This window comes from Bacillus rossius, assembly GCF_032445375.1.
Source record: "Bacillus rossius redtenbacheri isolate Brsri chromosome 9 unlocalized genomic scaffold, Brsri_v3 Brsri_v3_scf9_2, whole genome shotgun sequence".
Lineage (NCBI taxonomy): Eukaryota > Metazoa > Arthropoda > Insecta > Phasmatodea > Bacillidae > Bacillus > Bacillus rossius.
Genome location: NW_026962013.1, coordinates 15986622 through 16001494, shown reverse-complemented (window position 1 = coordinate 16001494; position 14873 = coordinate 15986622). Strand labels below are relative to the sequence as shown.

General features: G+C 33.2%; 1 protein-coding gene across 1 annotated transcript in view; it reads right to left on the bottom strand.

Moving 5' to 3' along the window:
• Nucleotides 1-573: 573 nt before the first annotated feature.
• Nucleotides 574-14873, bottom strand: part of LOC134542834 (peroxidase-like) — a 150465-nt gene continuing 136165 nt past the window's right edge. The window contains exons 14-18 of the mRNA XM_063387397.1: nt 11350-11459; nt 10507-10599; nt 8031-8200; nt 7815-7923; nt 574-5876 (exon numbers count right to left, since the gene is read on the bottom strand). Of these exons, the coding sequence (XP_063243467.1) occupies nt 5762-5876; nt 7815-7923; nt 8031-8200; nt 10507-10599; nt 11350-11459 (597 nt within the window). The 3' untranslated portion in view covers nt 574-5761. The remainder of the gene's footprint in view (nt 5877-7814; nt 7924-8030; nt 8201-10506; nt 10600-11349; nt 11460-14873) is intronic.

Here is a 14873-nt window from a genome sequence, read left to right as displayed (position 1 = left end):
AGAGACGAAACTTCATAACAATCAAACGCATAAGCACAGCTCAATTCCACGCGAAAAATATAAAAAAAAATCATTGTCTGCGCATGCGCGAAGTTAGCGACGTTTAGAAAAAAACAGTCGAGAACCAAACACCCGGCGACGTCGCTAGGATCGCCAACATAACAAACACAGCGAGTATGGCGCTCTGTGTGGCTGAAGCTTATCATCATAGATACTGTCCATGGATTCGCCACCGTGATCTTCACTAGACCTTTTTAATTATTCTTTTTTTTTTTTTGCGTAAATCTCACGAACGTTAATTCTCAAGTATATTTTAGAGAAATATTTTGATATTTAATTTTATATACACGGTTGTTAAAATATTTACAATAGGAAACAAAATGAATGACTTTTTTTTTACTTACGCTTTTACTGAATAACAACTGACTTCCAGACTCAACATATTTCGTCTTCATGTTTATATTTGTTTATACTTACAACTATGCGTACGTCCATAAAATGTTTAATATTTTTTGGCTCCTTTTTTGAATGTGCTCCAAAATTTAATAGGTTTAGCCACAGTAATAACACATATTTTACCTTGAAATGTACAATTTATTTACAAATTTAATTTACATCTAGTCACATTGGTATGGAAGTATAATACAATAACATACTGTAGCAAAAAACAAAGATAAATTATATATTTGTAACAGTTTTGATGAACGGTTACTGTTTTACTCTCCCAAATTATAAATCATATATACAAATGTAAATGAGTTTATATTTTTACCTTACCACATAAATAACAAAAACTTAAAGAAAAGTCAAGAAAACAAAAACTACGCCACAAATGTAGAAACATTTAGTCCTGTGACATAAATTTATCTGGTTTTTTATTATTTCAGAAACATTTAAAGTATACATTTCCGTAACTATCACATTAAAAGACTACATCTTGAAATATAATTTTGTTCATTAATGCAGCAACTTATAAAACTTGAAAAAGTAATTACATTCAATTATTAAATTGTTTAAAGAAATAAATTGTTCCAATTGAAACCTCATTTGAATCGTCAAAGAGTTCATATTTGTGCCACTTGCAGCTGGTTATAAAGGGTTTAAAATATAAAACATATAAAAATCTAAATCTACAAAATTATTTAAAAATCACTTAAACTAGAACAACGACAAACAGAATGGTTTCCAAATGTGGAAAATATGGCATCCTTTAAACGTAACTACATACAATCTACGTGATTCTTCGCTGTTTTTTTCCTGTCAGAAATACAGTGAAATTGCAGTATGCAATTAGCTAGAACTAATAGGCAAAGACTCTAGCACTAATTTATAACAACCTGGTATATTCTGTTAAATATACTCACTCTTAAGAATGTTCATCACACATCCTTGTACTAAAAACATTTTACATGTAGTGATGGCATGAATAAAAAGATTTGTAAATTCGTGTTATATACAAACTAACATGCACTGCCAATAATTAAAGGATTTCTTTGTAAACAATTTTAGCAACTTTTGCTCATTAGACAATACAAAAAGATCTTGATTTTGTTTAAAAGTCACATGCGAAAGGGCTGTCCATGTGAAAAGCGGTCTACCTTAAATCCATTCCTGCAATATTGAATGTTTATCATTGCGCTTAATTAACTGTCATCGAAAAAGACTGTTTCTAGTCATTTTATTAGCAGTAGATATGTGATATCCTTACATTTTTGTGGGCTTTTTTAAGACCTACAATTTGATGTATAAGTCATCGTAAGCCATGTAAATACCCTAATTTACTTGATTAAAAAACTTAAATATTTCTCTACTATCTTTAAATTTAATAGGAAGTCATTACACACCGAAAGAAAAATTCAAAATGATTTTGAAAACTGCATCAAAATCCATTGTGTAGTTTAGAAGAATTAAGCAAGCAGACAGATAAATGCGGTTAGAGATTTTGTTTTATAGTTAGAAGATAGATTGTTACTAAGACCTGCAAATTTTGCATTATTTTTTTGTTGTTCGTTTAAATGAAACACTGAATTTTCCGCTTAGTTATATATATTTATATATGTAATTAGAATAATTAATAACTTTGTATGCAATTTATATAACTTAAATTTTCGAGATAAAGATTTATTATGCATGCTTTTCCCATAAAATAGGTTATTAATAAGATATTCCAAATATGAGAGATTCATAACACAACAGATAATAAGGACGAAGACGCATATTTTTAACTGCTATTCTATAAATAATAAAAATAATATTAACGAATTGAACTCGATTTTTCTGTTGTCTGTTACCAACCCTTAATGGAAATATTGGTTGTTTTTTGAACCCTTACATGCTCATATGCAATTGTTTTTGAAGATCTGGTTTAAATTTTACTAATGGAAAAAATTACATATATACATAACTTACCTATTTCTCATCAAGTTTATGCATGTCAGAACTGTTTTTGATCAAGCTTCACACTAAGTACATTACCAGGTTGTTATAAAAACGTGAAAATTGAAAGTTATATAATACATATATTGATGTTTATAATTTCAGATAACATTTTCATTATTACGAAACCATTGCAAGTTAACTTAAAAAATGCTATATGTACATTGAAAGAATATCCTTGTAGAATAAACCATATTAGAACTGTAAAAGCATCAACAAATGAACTTATTCAAATCCATACAGTAATAAAAAGAGCAGAGGTAAAATCTTCAACATAATGTTAACCGGTTTTTTCTGCTACTGTATCAATTAGTTACGATAGTACGACAAGATGGAGTTATCTAACGCAGAGGTAGTTTCTAGTGAGAAGTGACACTGACAGAAAAGGCTTAGAATTATTTTATTTCATGCTGTAAACGTTTCAAAGTAGAGACGCCAATAAAATTGCAATTACATAATATATTTTACTAACAAATTGAGAAAATAAAAAAGTAATGCCATAGTAAGTATCTCACTAACTTAATAATATTTTTCTCTAAATAATAAACATAAACTATAGCACTTTTAAAACTATTTTATAGCGTGTTTTAATCGAACATTAACTAATGGTCACAGAAAATTATCATTTGTTTAAAATACTCATAACTGCAGGCCAATTTAAGTGCATGGCCACACAAGCCAGCAATAGCAAGATAAACTATCTTAGAGAAAAGAGAGATTAAAATTTTTATTTTCATTTGGAAAGTGGAGACCTTACAGAGAAAATTTCTGTAAGTGATTTGTTGATTCATATTTATTTTGTTGGTAATTTGAATATGTATCTTCCTTAGTAGTTCGAAACGTTTATATCACAAGATACACTATTTTAAGCCACTTATAAAAATAAGATAACATTTTGTTGGCAATAATGTATAATGTATATGTGTGTCATTAATGCATATAAAATTTTTAGTTTCGTAGAAAAGAATTAAATAAATATAACTAGCGCAGAACTTCAGCAACGCCACAAGAATGAGTGATTAGTCAAACTTTTCTTTCTGGACTTGGTTATCATGCTCGGTTTGGGACTAAAAAAAAAAGAAAAGATAATTTTATCAATGTGATAAAAATCTTTGAACTCTTAAGTTCCATATTTACACCGTTGATAAACTCGATGTTTTCATTGTGTGATGCTACTTTTAAATGGTCACTCTTAATGATAAGACATGTCAAATTATAAAAAAAAAAAGTAGAAATACTGAAGTTTCATCGATGTACATAACTCATTATAACGGCTTGGCTGCAACATCCGTTGTGTTAATTGTTCTTTAAATATCTAGAAACAGTAAGAGGGAATAATTCTGTTATTGTTTTTTTTAAGTAAATATTAGAAATGAGCTTTCAATTAATAAGGAAAAGTCACCTGGCTGAATTACAGGTGTCCCAAAGTACATTGATCCAATTTCAAGGACATTGGGGTAAATCCATTGATTATTACACTTAAGAATCTCGTGTATAACACTGAAATGGACAGAAATAACACTATTCTTCTACAAATATTTTGTCCTGGTGTATGCATAGGACGATATGAAACGTCAAGTAACCTCTAAATAAAAAAAATATCATGTAACAATCGAAAGTAACACGTTCGAACAGAATTCGGCAATCATTTCAAAACTGGAAATTAAAACGTTTTTTTCCATTGTCAAACGTTTGATATCCCTCTGTTTTTTTTAATATCACAGTTTCATTGCAGCACAAGGAACTGCACTCCAGAACTGAATAATTGAAAATAGCCTCACCATCTACAAAAATAGAGAGTATAAAGGTGCAGATTGTGTATAGAGAACTAGCTGACCGTAGTTGCCCGGGCTGAACACAGGATTCTTTTTTTTTTTAATCGTATGTAGGCAATAATTGTCGTATTAGTTTACACTTCAAGTGTGCAAATATTCATCATGTGTTGCCCACATTCTGATTCAAGCGGTATAAAAGAGCGATGTGGGAGAGAGAGGCGAGGTAAGCAGTATTTCAAAACCTCACATATTCCATTTAAGGTTTGTTAAAATCAGATGTAGATAGAAATGTTCTTGTTTTTAACGTCAAGTGTGCAGAATTACGTAAATAAATGCCCATGTTTTAAGGGATGGGAAAGGGAGACGGGGTGGTTTTTGAAACCTCGTGAGGACAGGAATATGTGGGTGGCTATTTTTAAATCTGATAAAGCAGTTAATTTTTTCCTGTTCGAAACATTATGTTTCATTTCATTAGTATGTACCAACATTATGCTTTAACAAATGAATAAAGGGGATGGGGTTGTTTATCAAAATCTTATGTAGGCAGTGACCTTACACTTTTATTCTAAATTTTCACCTTTTTAGAAATGCAAAGTGAACAAAATTTCATCAAGTAGTAACAAAGTTATGTTTTAAGGAGTGGGAAAGGGGGGTGGAATGGGTTTTTCGAAATCTCACCTAGACAGTGAACATTCATGGTGTTTCAAAGGTAAAGTGTGCAAATGTTAATCGTGATCAGGAGAATGGTTTAGAAACGCACACGGGACAAACAAACATTCATTTTTATAGATATGGATAGTTTCAACACAAAATACCTGCTTCAATCATGACCACATTTCCGGGCTACGTGTCATCATATATGAGAGCCACCTGAATCTACAGTTGGTACCTTCAGCGTTCGATAGTCAACAAACATTTTTATGCCCGATGTTAAACTGATTCAGTTCCAGAGTGCAGCTTTGAAGTAGAGTGCTTGTACACGGGGAAAAAAAATACTGTCTGAACTTTTATAAAATACTCCTTTGGAAACCAGTTGCCAAGAAATACTTTATAATACTACAAGAAAGATATTGTAAATTTGTGCAACACTTTTTATGTTTTAATTAATGTTTCATTTAATCATAATGTTTTCGAAGCACGGAAAAAAAAATAGATTGAGATTTAACGTGCTTATTAATGTGCGCAGGTAATACTGGAAAACTATTCAATTATAGGAGGTACTGAATGCACAAATGCCCAGGTCAAAAAAATCCGAACCAAGCATTACTACGAACACCGTTTGTTTTTTTAAGCGATACGGTTGCTTTCATGTAAGTGTACAAATTTACAAATATCTGAAATTTTAGATAAATATTTCTGTTCCATTTACAAAAAATATATATTACAGTGTCATTCACGCTTGTCCCCGAGTCGCGATTTTGGTTGGATTTTTTTTTTGGGGGGGGGGGGGGTGTATGGTGATTTCATCCACCGAGTTTATTTCCGGTTTGGTGACCATTTCGTTCTTGTGGTTCTGCTGCGACTGGCGGTGAAGGAGGGCTGTCGCGGCACTACTTCTTCTTGCCCAGGGCATCGAACAGGAGGTTCGATGCCGTCGGAATATCCGCCCACTTGGTGAGGTCCATGGACGGGAGAATGCCGCTCTTGCACGGCACCCTGGGGTTTCTGAAATCCACGAGAAAATTTTTTAATGTTTAATCGAAACATTATGACAACCATGAATACAAGCAACATAGATTCAGTCATTTCTAGTTGATTCTTATTAAACTCTGTTAGTCAACAAGGCACTACTTGTCCCAATATTTTTTACAACTTGAACAAGAAGAGGTTTTTTTTTATGTGTAAGCTCTTGGTATACGGAATTTGGTAGGAGTAATTTCGTGAATGAAACGGAAGTCGCGTGGAACGGATACGTGTAACCACGCTGCTGCCATCTGGAGCGGATGCCGGGAACCAAATTTCACAAAGCGAAAGGGGAACTTTATAGTTTTAACTGTTTAATGAATTTGAACAAAGTAGGCAGTATATTAGTCAAATTCCGTGACAAAAATAAGGTACAATGCTAGGGTTTAGTAATTTACAAGTATTTTTCTCTTTTCATCAGAGCCGTTTCATAATATAGTTAAAAATATTTGCCAGCTAATCAAATTATTTAATTGTTAACTTAGTTCATCCGGCAGTGAAATTTTGCGGCTGGTGAGGAAACTACGTGTGATTCGCTACCAGAAATTCATTTTTAAACACACTTTGCATATGTGTTTATCACGTTCGAATTTTTTTTATGATAAACGTTAAATTTCGTGTCCGTGTATTTGCAGCACGAGAACACATAAATTAGGTCGTTTCCGAGGTTATGTGTTACACATATCTGGTGAGTACCTACTGAAAGACTCACTCACTTTTTTTTTTGCAGTTTTTGGCAGGAGAAATTATTGTAAGACAGTTCCAAAAAGTTCTTATAGCTTATCCTATGACACTTTCAAGTCTAAATCATAGGCTTTCATGTTCAAAGTCGCTACCTAATTATTAACTTTCAGGCTCACGCCACGTCCTTGTAAATGATGATGTGCCCTGCGCTTCGGTGTGCCTTGTTGCAGCTATCTTCAATTGCGATTGTTGACTTATTATTACAAGAGCGTGGTCTCAACACAGAAAAACAAGAATTAGTCACTTTCAAGCCATCAAAGTCAGCTTTTCTAATAAATTCTTAGGGTGAAGCATGTCCATAAAAGAATGTTTTAATAGTATCAACTGTAACCGTTGTAGTGTGTTAATTCAAGATCACAATGAAAGAGTAACACAAACAGTTTTAGATAAGCGCATGCGCGAGTACTGCTTTGTTATTTTCTCGCTTGCAGCGCCACCTACGCAATATGGTGACTCCTGAACGTAAAACTTTTGTGTTCTGAAATTTGCTAAGAGCGAATGTGTAATTTCAGCTTCAACATGCGTTTCGTAAAAGTCCATAATGGTTACAGTTGCTACATACTTTAAAGCCATATGAATGTTGGATTGGTTGAAATGGTTGAGACGATAGAGATCTTTTTCGTTGGCATCCACGTTCACCTGACATAACGACTTGATATTTTTGTCCTTTGGGGCTTTATAAAAGATTATGTCTTAGTTCTGCCGCTACCTAATGATTTTCCAGAGTTGAACCACAGAATTGAAGATGAAGATTGAAGATTCATTAATGCGGACTTGTTAACCAAAGTGTGGTATGAATGGAACTTTAGGTTAAATGTTTTCCGTAAAACTAAAGGTGCACGTATTTGACATTATCAATAAAACTAGGTTAGTTTACCTTAAATTCGATGTATGCTTTGTTGTAAAGACATTATTTTATGGACATTTTGTATAATTTATAGTCTAGAATTTTGAATGGCGTTGTTTTGTAGTGGAAGATCTACCAATGATGGGATTTTCTAGTTTTAGGTGTCTCAAAGTTTTGTTTCTAATTTGAATCATTCTTTTAAATGAGCACCAACTATCTCCATTCTATTCAACTCTCGCCATATGAAAAAGATGCCTTAGTAACCACGACCGAAGAAAGCTATTGATAAGAAATTCCATTCTCTGAGAGAGAATAAAATTAACACTCACATCTCATGGTCAGGTAGCACCATGGGGTACACTTGTATGGTGTCTATGAGGTCGGTGTTGTCGCATATCACCCTCGACAGCTTCACCTTCCGGATCTCTTGAAGTTGTTCTGTAGCAAAACAAAAAAATATGTTCAAAGTTATGTTCCGATAAGATTGCGTTGTACTCTCTCTCTCTCTCTCGCCACATTAAGTTACTTCGTCGCGCGGCGCTAACCTGGCGTGAAGGACGAAGGCTGGTTGGGCAGCTCGTACCAGAACCTGTCCCCCCTCCTCGAGTAGCTGAACTGCGTGGCGATGATGCAGGCGAAGGTAGGTCCCACCATGCTCCCGGGTAGGGGTCTCTCCGACACACCTCCCGACCACAGATCCACGTCAGACGGGTGCCTGCGGCAAGGGGTGAAATCACGAGTCAGAGACGCAACAGTGCATGATTTAGAGCCTGGAAAAAAATTCGCAGATTCATTTCGAACAAAACCACGTTTACCTTCATGCCACGTCTGTGATTTGACTTCGGTTTAGGTACCTATTAAGAACCCCCCATCAAAACAATTATCGAATCGGAAAGCACCCCAGTTGTCAGGTAGCACGATTCAGTAGCCAATGAGCAGGTGGCACGGGGACGCGGCAGTAGGCTTAAGCTCACAAGACCGAAAGTCATGTAGCCGAAAGTCATTTTACCGGAAGGCACTAAGCCAAAAGTCATTTGACCGAAAGGCTCTAGACCGAAAGTAGGTTCTCCGAAATTTCAGACTAGTGACTTTCTGTCTAGTGCCTGCTACCCGATGGCATTAGCCCGAGAACATGGAGGATTGTCGAGTTTATCCTAGAGTTAATCGAAATCGCGAATTTTTCCAGTCCTTCGGGTATTTTACCATACTTGTTTATGAACATAATATATTATTTCATGCCATACAATTAAGTTAAATCTTCGCGGCCATTGGCTAAAAAAACTATCTTGGCTTTCGAGTTTGAGCCTCGTCTAAGTGATAGGATGTAGTGACGTTTCGCTCTGCTTTGCAGCAGCTATCTTTAGGGTTTATTTCTCAACTGCAGAGCGAAACGTCGATGGAATCTACTACTTCAGCGAGGCTCAACATTGAAAGCCAAGATATTTTATTGTTATTAATATTAGTACCTACTAACCTTTGGGTTATCGCATATTAATTAAGAATTCGCTTATAACCCGCGGCCTGTCTCGCGCAATGTCAGGGTATTGGTGATATTGCACCATTTTAAGAGAAAAAATGTAAATAATTCCAAAAAATACACACGATAAATAGTCGGGTGTATAAAATATTTATTTATCAAAAAACCGTTATAAATTATATTTTATAAAGCGGTTACGCATTAGCATTTTTTTTTAAATTTTTAGTGAAGATTAAGTATTTGGTTTTATAATTCCCGTTTCAGTGTGTTCTAAGATATATTCACCTTAGTCAATTACACTTAATTTCATTTTCATTTCATGAGGCCGTCAATTAAAAACAAGTTGGTACACAAACACCTATTTCATTTAGACTTAAGGTTATTCCTACGTTTACACTTACACTTTATTTTAGTTACAGCTGTGCTTAAAATAATTTAATATTTTCACCTATTTAAGATACAATATTTCAAGATTTTTGAAACAATTGCATCTTAAATTTAAATGTAGAGTAAGTTAAAAAAATTTCTTATCCTACATTTTAGTAGATTCTTAGTTATGCGTACGTGGACAGCAGTTGGCTGGTTAAACTAACGACTATCGTAACATTTCTACGAGAAACAGTGCCATAAATATGCATGTAAGAACGGGATTGACACTCTCTTTCACAAAATTCCGTACCGCGATTCTATAAAAAAAACTCACAACTACATATTTAGAATTCTTAAAATAAAATTGGATGGCATTATTTGAGTTTCACTTTCCAATAATACTTTAGATTTAGATTATAGGTTCCTTTGTGGAGGTATTCGAAAACGGTTTTTGTTCTAGCACATACCATTGTACCTACTTTTGCTAACTGGGTGAAATATTATGATTTAAAATAAGTTAAACAATTTAACGTCGTGTACGTACTATTGATTATTTTTCATATTTAAATTAACTTGACGTGAAAATTTTTTTCATTATTCTGTTATTTTACAACAGCCACTGAAACAAATCATGAACTCGGTAAAAAGCTCGAATAAGGGTCACAGACTTCCACAGTCATTGCCTGAAGTAGCTTGGCTTGTGCGTTCTAGTTGTGTTGAAGGAGAATATTTCACCGACGTTTCGGTCTACATCGCAGTCGCCATTTTCAGGGCAGCAGTTACCTACTGAAGATGGCGACTGCAATTTCGACCGAAACGTCGGTGAAATCTTCGCCTTCGACGTGGATAGAAACCCACAGGTCTAGCGACTTTCAAAGTTTGATGTTTGGTTGTCCAACCCAGCAACATACATACACGTAGACACATACTTACACGCATGCATATGCCTACATAATTTAAAATCTTCAACATTTAGAAAAATAATATGCATGGTGTATTAATTTTGAAGGATTTCACTAAATTTACTGAATATGTCGGCTTGTGGGTTTCAGCCACATAACGTTTTTAAATTGATGGAAATGAACCCCACAAGCCAAGACTGACAATGTAGTTTGTCTTAGCTACTAAATATCTTGCATATGTTTAGGTAAAATTAAATAATTTTACAAGCTTACTCGTAAATTGATACGTATCTTCGGATGGTGTCGTTTGACATGGATCCGAAAAGTTCTTCAAAGTTGTCGGCTCCTGGCAGACCACAGAATTTCCTGAGGAAAAAAAAAAAGTTGATCGAATGCATTACACAAGAGTTAAAATTTGAAGGAAAAAAAATAAATAATATTAATGGGTGCGTTCTTATGTAATCACGTTAGAAGTTATATTTACTTGGTGTAAAAAAACAAACTTTAATTTTGCATGCAAATAATTAATAGAAATAAACTAATAAAATGGTTGGAGTGATATAAATATGGTTGGTAGAGTGAGAATTCAATAAAATAAAATAATTTAGATGCATACTCAGTATTGCATATTAATATAAACACGTTCATAAAATTATTTTTTTTAAATTTAGTAAAAAGTTAATAATTAATATTAATATATAAGCTACGTTTTATTATAATTATTAATTTTAATTATTTATAAAATAATATTGTAATAATTTATAATGAAAATAAATTAAACATACTGGAACATAACCTCACATATAAATAGACTTGAAAAAGTTAATAAACACTATTTCCATCACTAATATTCTCAATAAATAAAGGTTTTTAATGAAATGGACCAGTATTAAATACAAATCACTAAAGTATAAGATTTAAAAGCTCATACATTGTATCTATACTTTTTGTATTTAGGCTTATTTTGCATCCTGTGAAAATTTCGTTGCATGGTGCGCGCGCATCGTATGAATTCACTCTGGTAATATTTTCATAACGCGCCCAAAAGTATAATTTTCAAAAAATTATTTCATTATTAATTATTATTTTTTGTGTGAACCGGCGAAGTTCACGCACCTGAAGTCCATGTAGCCGGGGATACCAAACTCTCTGCCCCTCTGCATGTTGAACGAAGCCAAGTCCATGCCAAACCGAGCTCCTGGTTTCTTGAATAAATGATTCGTTACCTGAAACAGGCGATAACCTTTCATAAAGTGGGCACTTGCGACCCCTTTAAGGTAGAAATAGGAACAAAAATAAGTCACCCACACAGTAAAATGTTTTTAAATATTACAAGGAAAATCCTTGGACACTAGTTGCCAGCCATATATATAAAGATATATATTTATATATATACAGATATATTTATATATCATAGGATGTATGTATGTATGTATGTATGTATGTATGTATGTATGTATGTATGTATGTATGTATGTATGATGATAAACTCCGACACCGTTTGACCGATCGCCATGAAAGTTGGCACATCGAAGTGTTTTTTTTCTCATGGGTAAGGTTTTTATGCTGTAAATATTTTGTAACTTGCAGCTAGATGGCGCTGCAGCGCTCAATTTCTAAACCATCCACCCGATCGTCGTGAAAATTGGTACACATGGATTTATTTAACATTGAGAATATTTTCGTTATACCTATTTGGCTACAATTCGCCACTAGATGGCGTTGCAGCGCGTCAACTTTTAATCAACTTTCAACCTATCGCCATGGGTAAACAGAAAATCATAGGTCATAGACTCTTATATAGCGCTATCCTTTTTGCTTTAACTCGCGGACAATATATCACCCTGTGTTCAACCCGGGCAACGCCAGGTACTGAAGCTACTCACTTGTAAACTTGCAAGGCAGAGCTATGTAAAATTGCATATTGTACAAACCCCTGCCTTGCAAATTTTATAAATGATATCGTTGGCAACGGAGTTTCCAAGGACTATCCTTGTAAAAGTACAATAATATTTTACAGTCGAAGCTTGTACCTGAAGTGAACGTAGATATTTAATTACTTAGGAAGGTAAGAGGGTATAGAAACACTACAACCGCTGTTTTCTTTCAAATGACTTATTTTTGTTGGTGGGAATGATATATTTTATATTTTTTAAAATTATATTAGAGGGTTATATCCCTCCCCCCCCCCCCCCCCCCCCCACCAATTCAATGCCTTCTTAACCGTATGCCACTGGCTTGAACAGTTTTTGGAAATTTCACATCGAGAATTGTACAGAAATAAAAAGTACATTAAATATTCTACTTCTTAAATAAGTATTAAAAATCTTACTATATGCCAAAAGTTATATAACTTGGAAACGAGAATGTAGATATTATTCGGTCACAAAATACGCATATAGCTATTGAAAAAAAAAAACTAGTTTATATTCCTAGTTCCAAAGTCAAATTGTAAGCCAAATAGTGAAATAGATATTATAATAGTTTGATAACGTGTGTAACTTACTAATCTACATTATTTATTTCACTTTACATTAAAAAGTATATATTAAAATTAAAAATTACAAACAGTTTTCTTAAAAACAAACATACTTAGAGTAATATAATGATGTATTGTATCCCTCCAAATCATTTTGTCAGTCAACTTAACAAAAATATTATTTTACTTGCTTTTATTTACTTAAATTAAAATATTCACGAATACATTTTGCAGCAATTGGGCATAAATAAAAGGTGTCGAAACACCTCACAAGCCAATTTAATCTAAAAATAATAACAAATACAATATTTTTTTTTTACTTTTGTGCGTTTTATAAATGTCGGTATAAATGTGTCACCCATTTTTTCATATAAAAATAATAAGCTGTCATCGATATTATTTTTAAATACTTTGAAATTGCGTGTTTTATGAGATAAATGAAAGCAATACGTTTATTAAAATCCCCCTTTCTGACATTCAGTGTGTTAGGTAACGGAAAAAAAAAGACAAAGTTATCAGTATCATATGCCACTTACAGTCTATGCACATAAAGCCCTATCAAAAAAAAACATTAAAAAATATTGGCACGTTGTCCGAGGAAAAGCGTAGATGCAGATGAGTGATGAGTTTTACTGTCGAGTTTAGGAGATGCGTGAGAGTAAAAAATTAAATTTTTTATTAAATGTAAACTTTTTTTCTCCGATAGTAAACGTTTTTGCAGATTACTTAAAAAAAGAGTAGCTTATAATATAAGTACACAAATAAAATCATTAACCTTATAGCTACAGAACAAATGTGGCTTTATCGGTTGCCATCATCTAAATGATGAATGTCTCTCATTAATTCATGATTGTGTTTTCAATTATGGTACATATATTAGTTATTGCTTATAACATGTATGCTACATCATGTTGTGTGTTTACAACAACCCATGGGTAAATTAACCTTGATATGTGGTCTTTGAACGCTTGTTGATATACAGGCATGTTATTGAATGAAGAACGTGTATTTGTATATTGTAAAGAATAAATTTATTACATTTGGTTTTTTTCTATGACACACATTAATTATATTAACGAGTATGAACATAATACTTTATTGAAGCAGTTTCGTTTGGTATGTTAGCTGATTCACATAGATATATATTTGCAAAGTTTGTTTTTAAGAAGATATATAGTGCATTACTGCATATTTATTAAGGCGCTTCCAAACAATTACAACAAAAGAACCCTTTTAAATATTCAGTCCAATATTCACGAAATAATCTAATTTTTGAAACTAGGATATGAAATTGACATTTTAAAAATTTCCTTATAATTGCTTACAAAACAAAATGCTAATAATGTTCGCAGGCTTTCACGGTCATTGTCTAAAGTAGCTTTCCTTCTGGGTTGTAGCCGCGTCCTTGGTGAATAATTCACCGACGTTTCGGTCGACATTGCAGTCGCCATCATCAGGGAGCAGTTACCTACTACTAGTGCGAACGTTTTGAGATTTAAATGTCGTTCAGGTTAGGTCAGCGATATTTTAATTTTCTATAATTTAATAGGAAATTTAAAAAAAATGTATGTCATTATTCGTCAGAGATGTGTAACATCTAACCTCGGTAACAAGCAAATACATGTGTTCTCATTTTGAAAATACACTTATAATACGAAACTTGGACACGAAATTTAAATTAAAATTCATTAAAATAATGCCGAGAGTGATAAATGTGCGCAAATTGTGTTTAAAAAAAAATTTGTGGACGCGAATCACACGTAGTGTTCTTTCGATTCGCAAAGCAAAATTTTTAAACTGTATAATAAAACGGCTCCTGAAAAAAGTGAAAAAAAATTGAAACGATACTAAAGCCCGGTTTTGAACCTAGTTTTCGATAAGGAATATTGTTAAAATACTGCCCATCTTGTACATATTCTCTGAACAGTTAATACCATAAAGTTTACCGTTGTATTCGCGAACTTTGGTTCGTGGCATCCGCCACAGTTGGCAGCACCGTGGTTACACATTTCCGTTCCATTCACGAAATCACCGCTACCAAACGCCGTATACCGAGAACTCAAGATATTACACATCAAAAACTACGTTTATGGGTTAGTAAAGGAACATCGATACTTTTAAAAAAAATTAAATCTCGGGGGTTATTTTTATACCTCTTTTT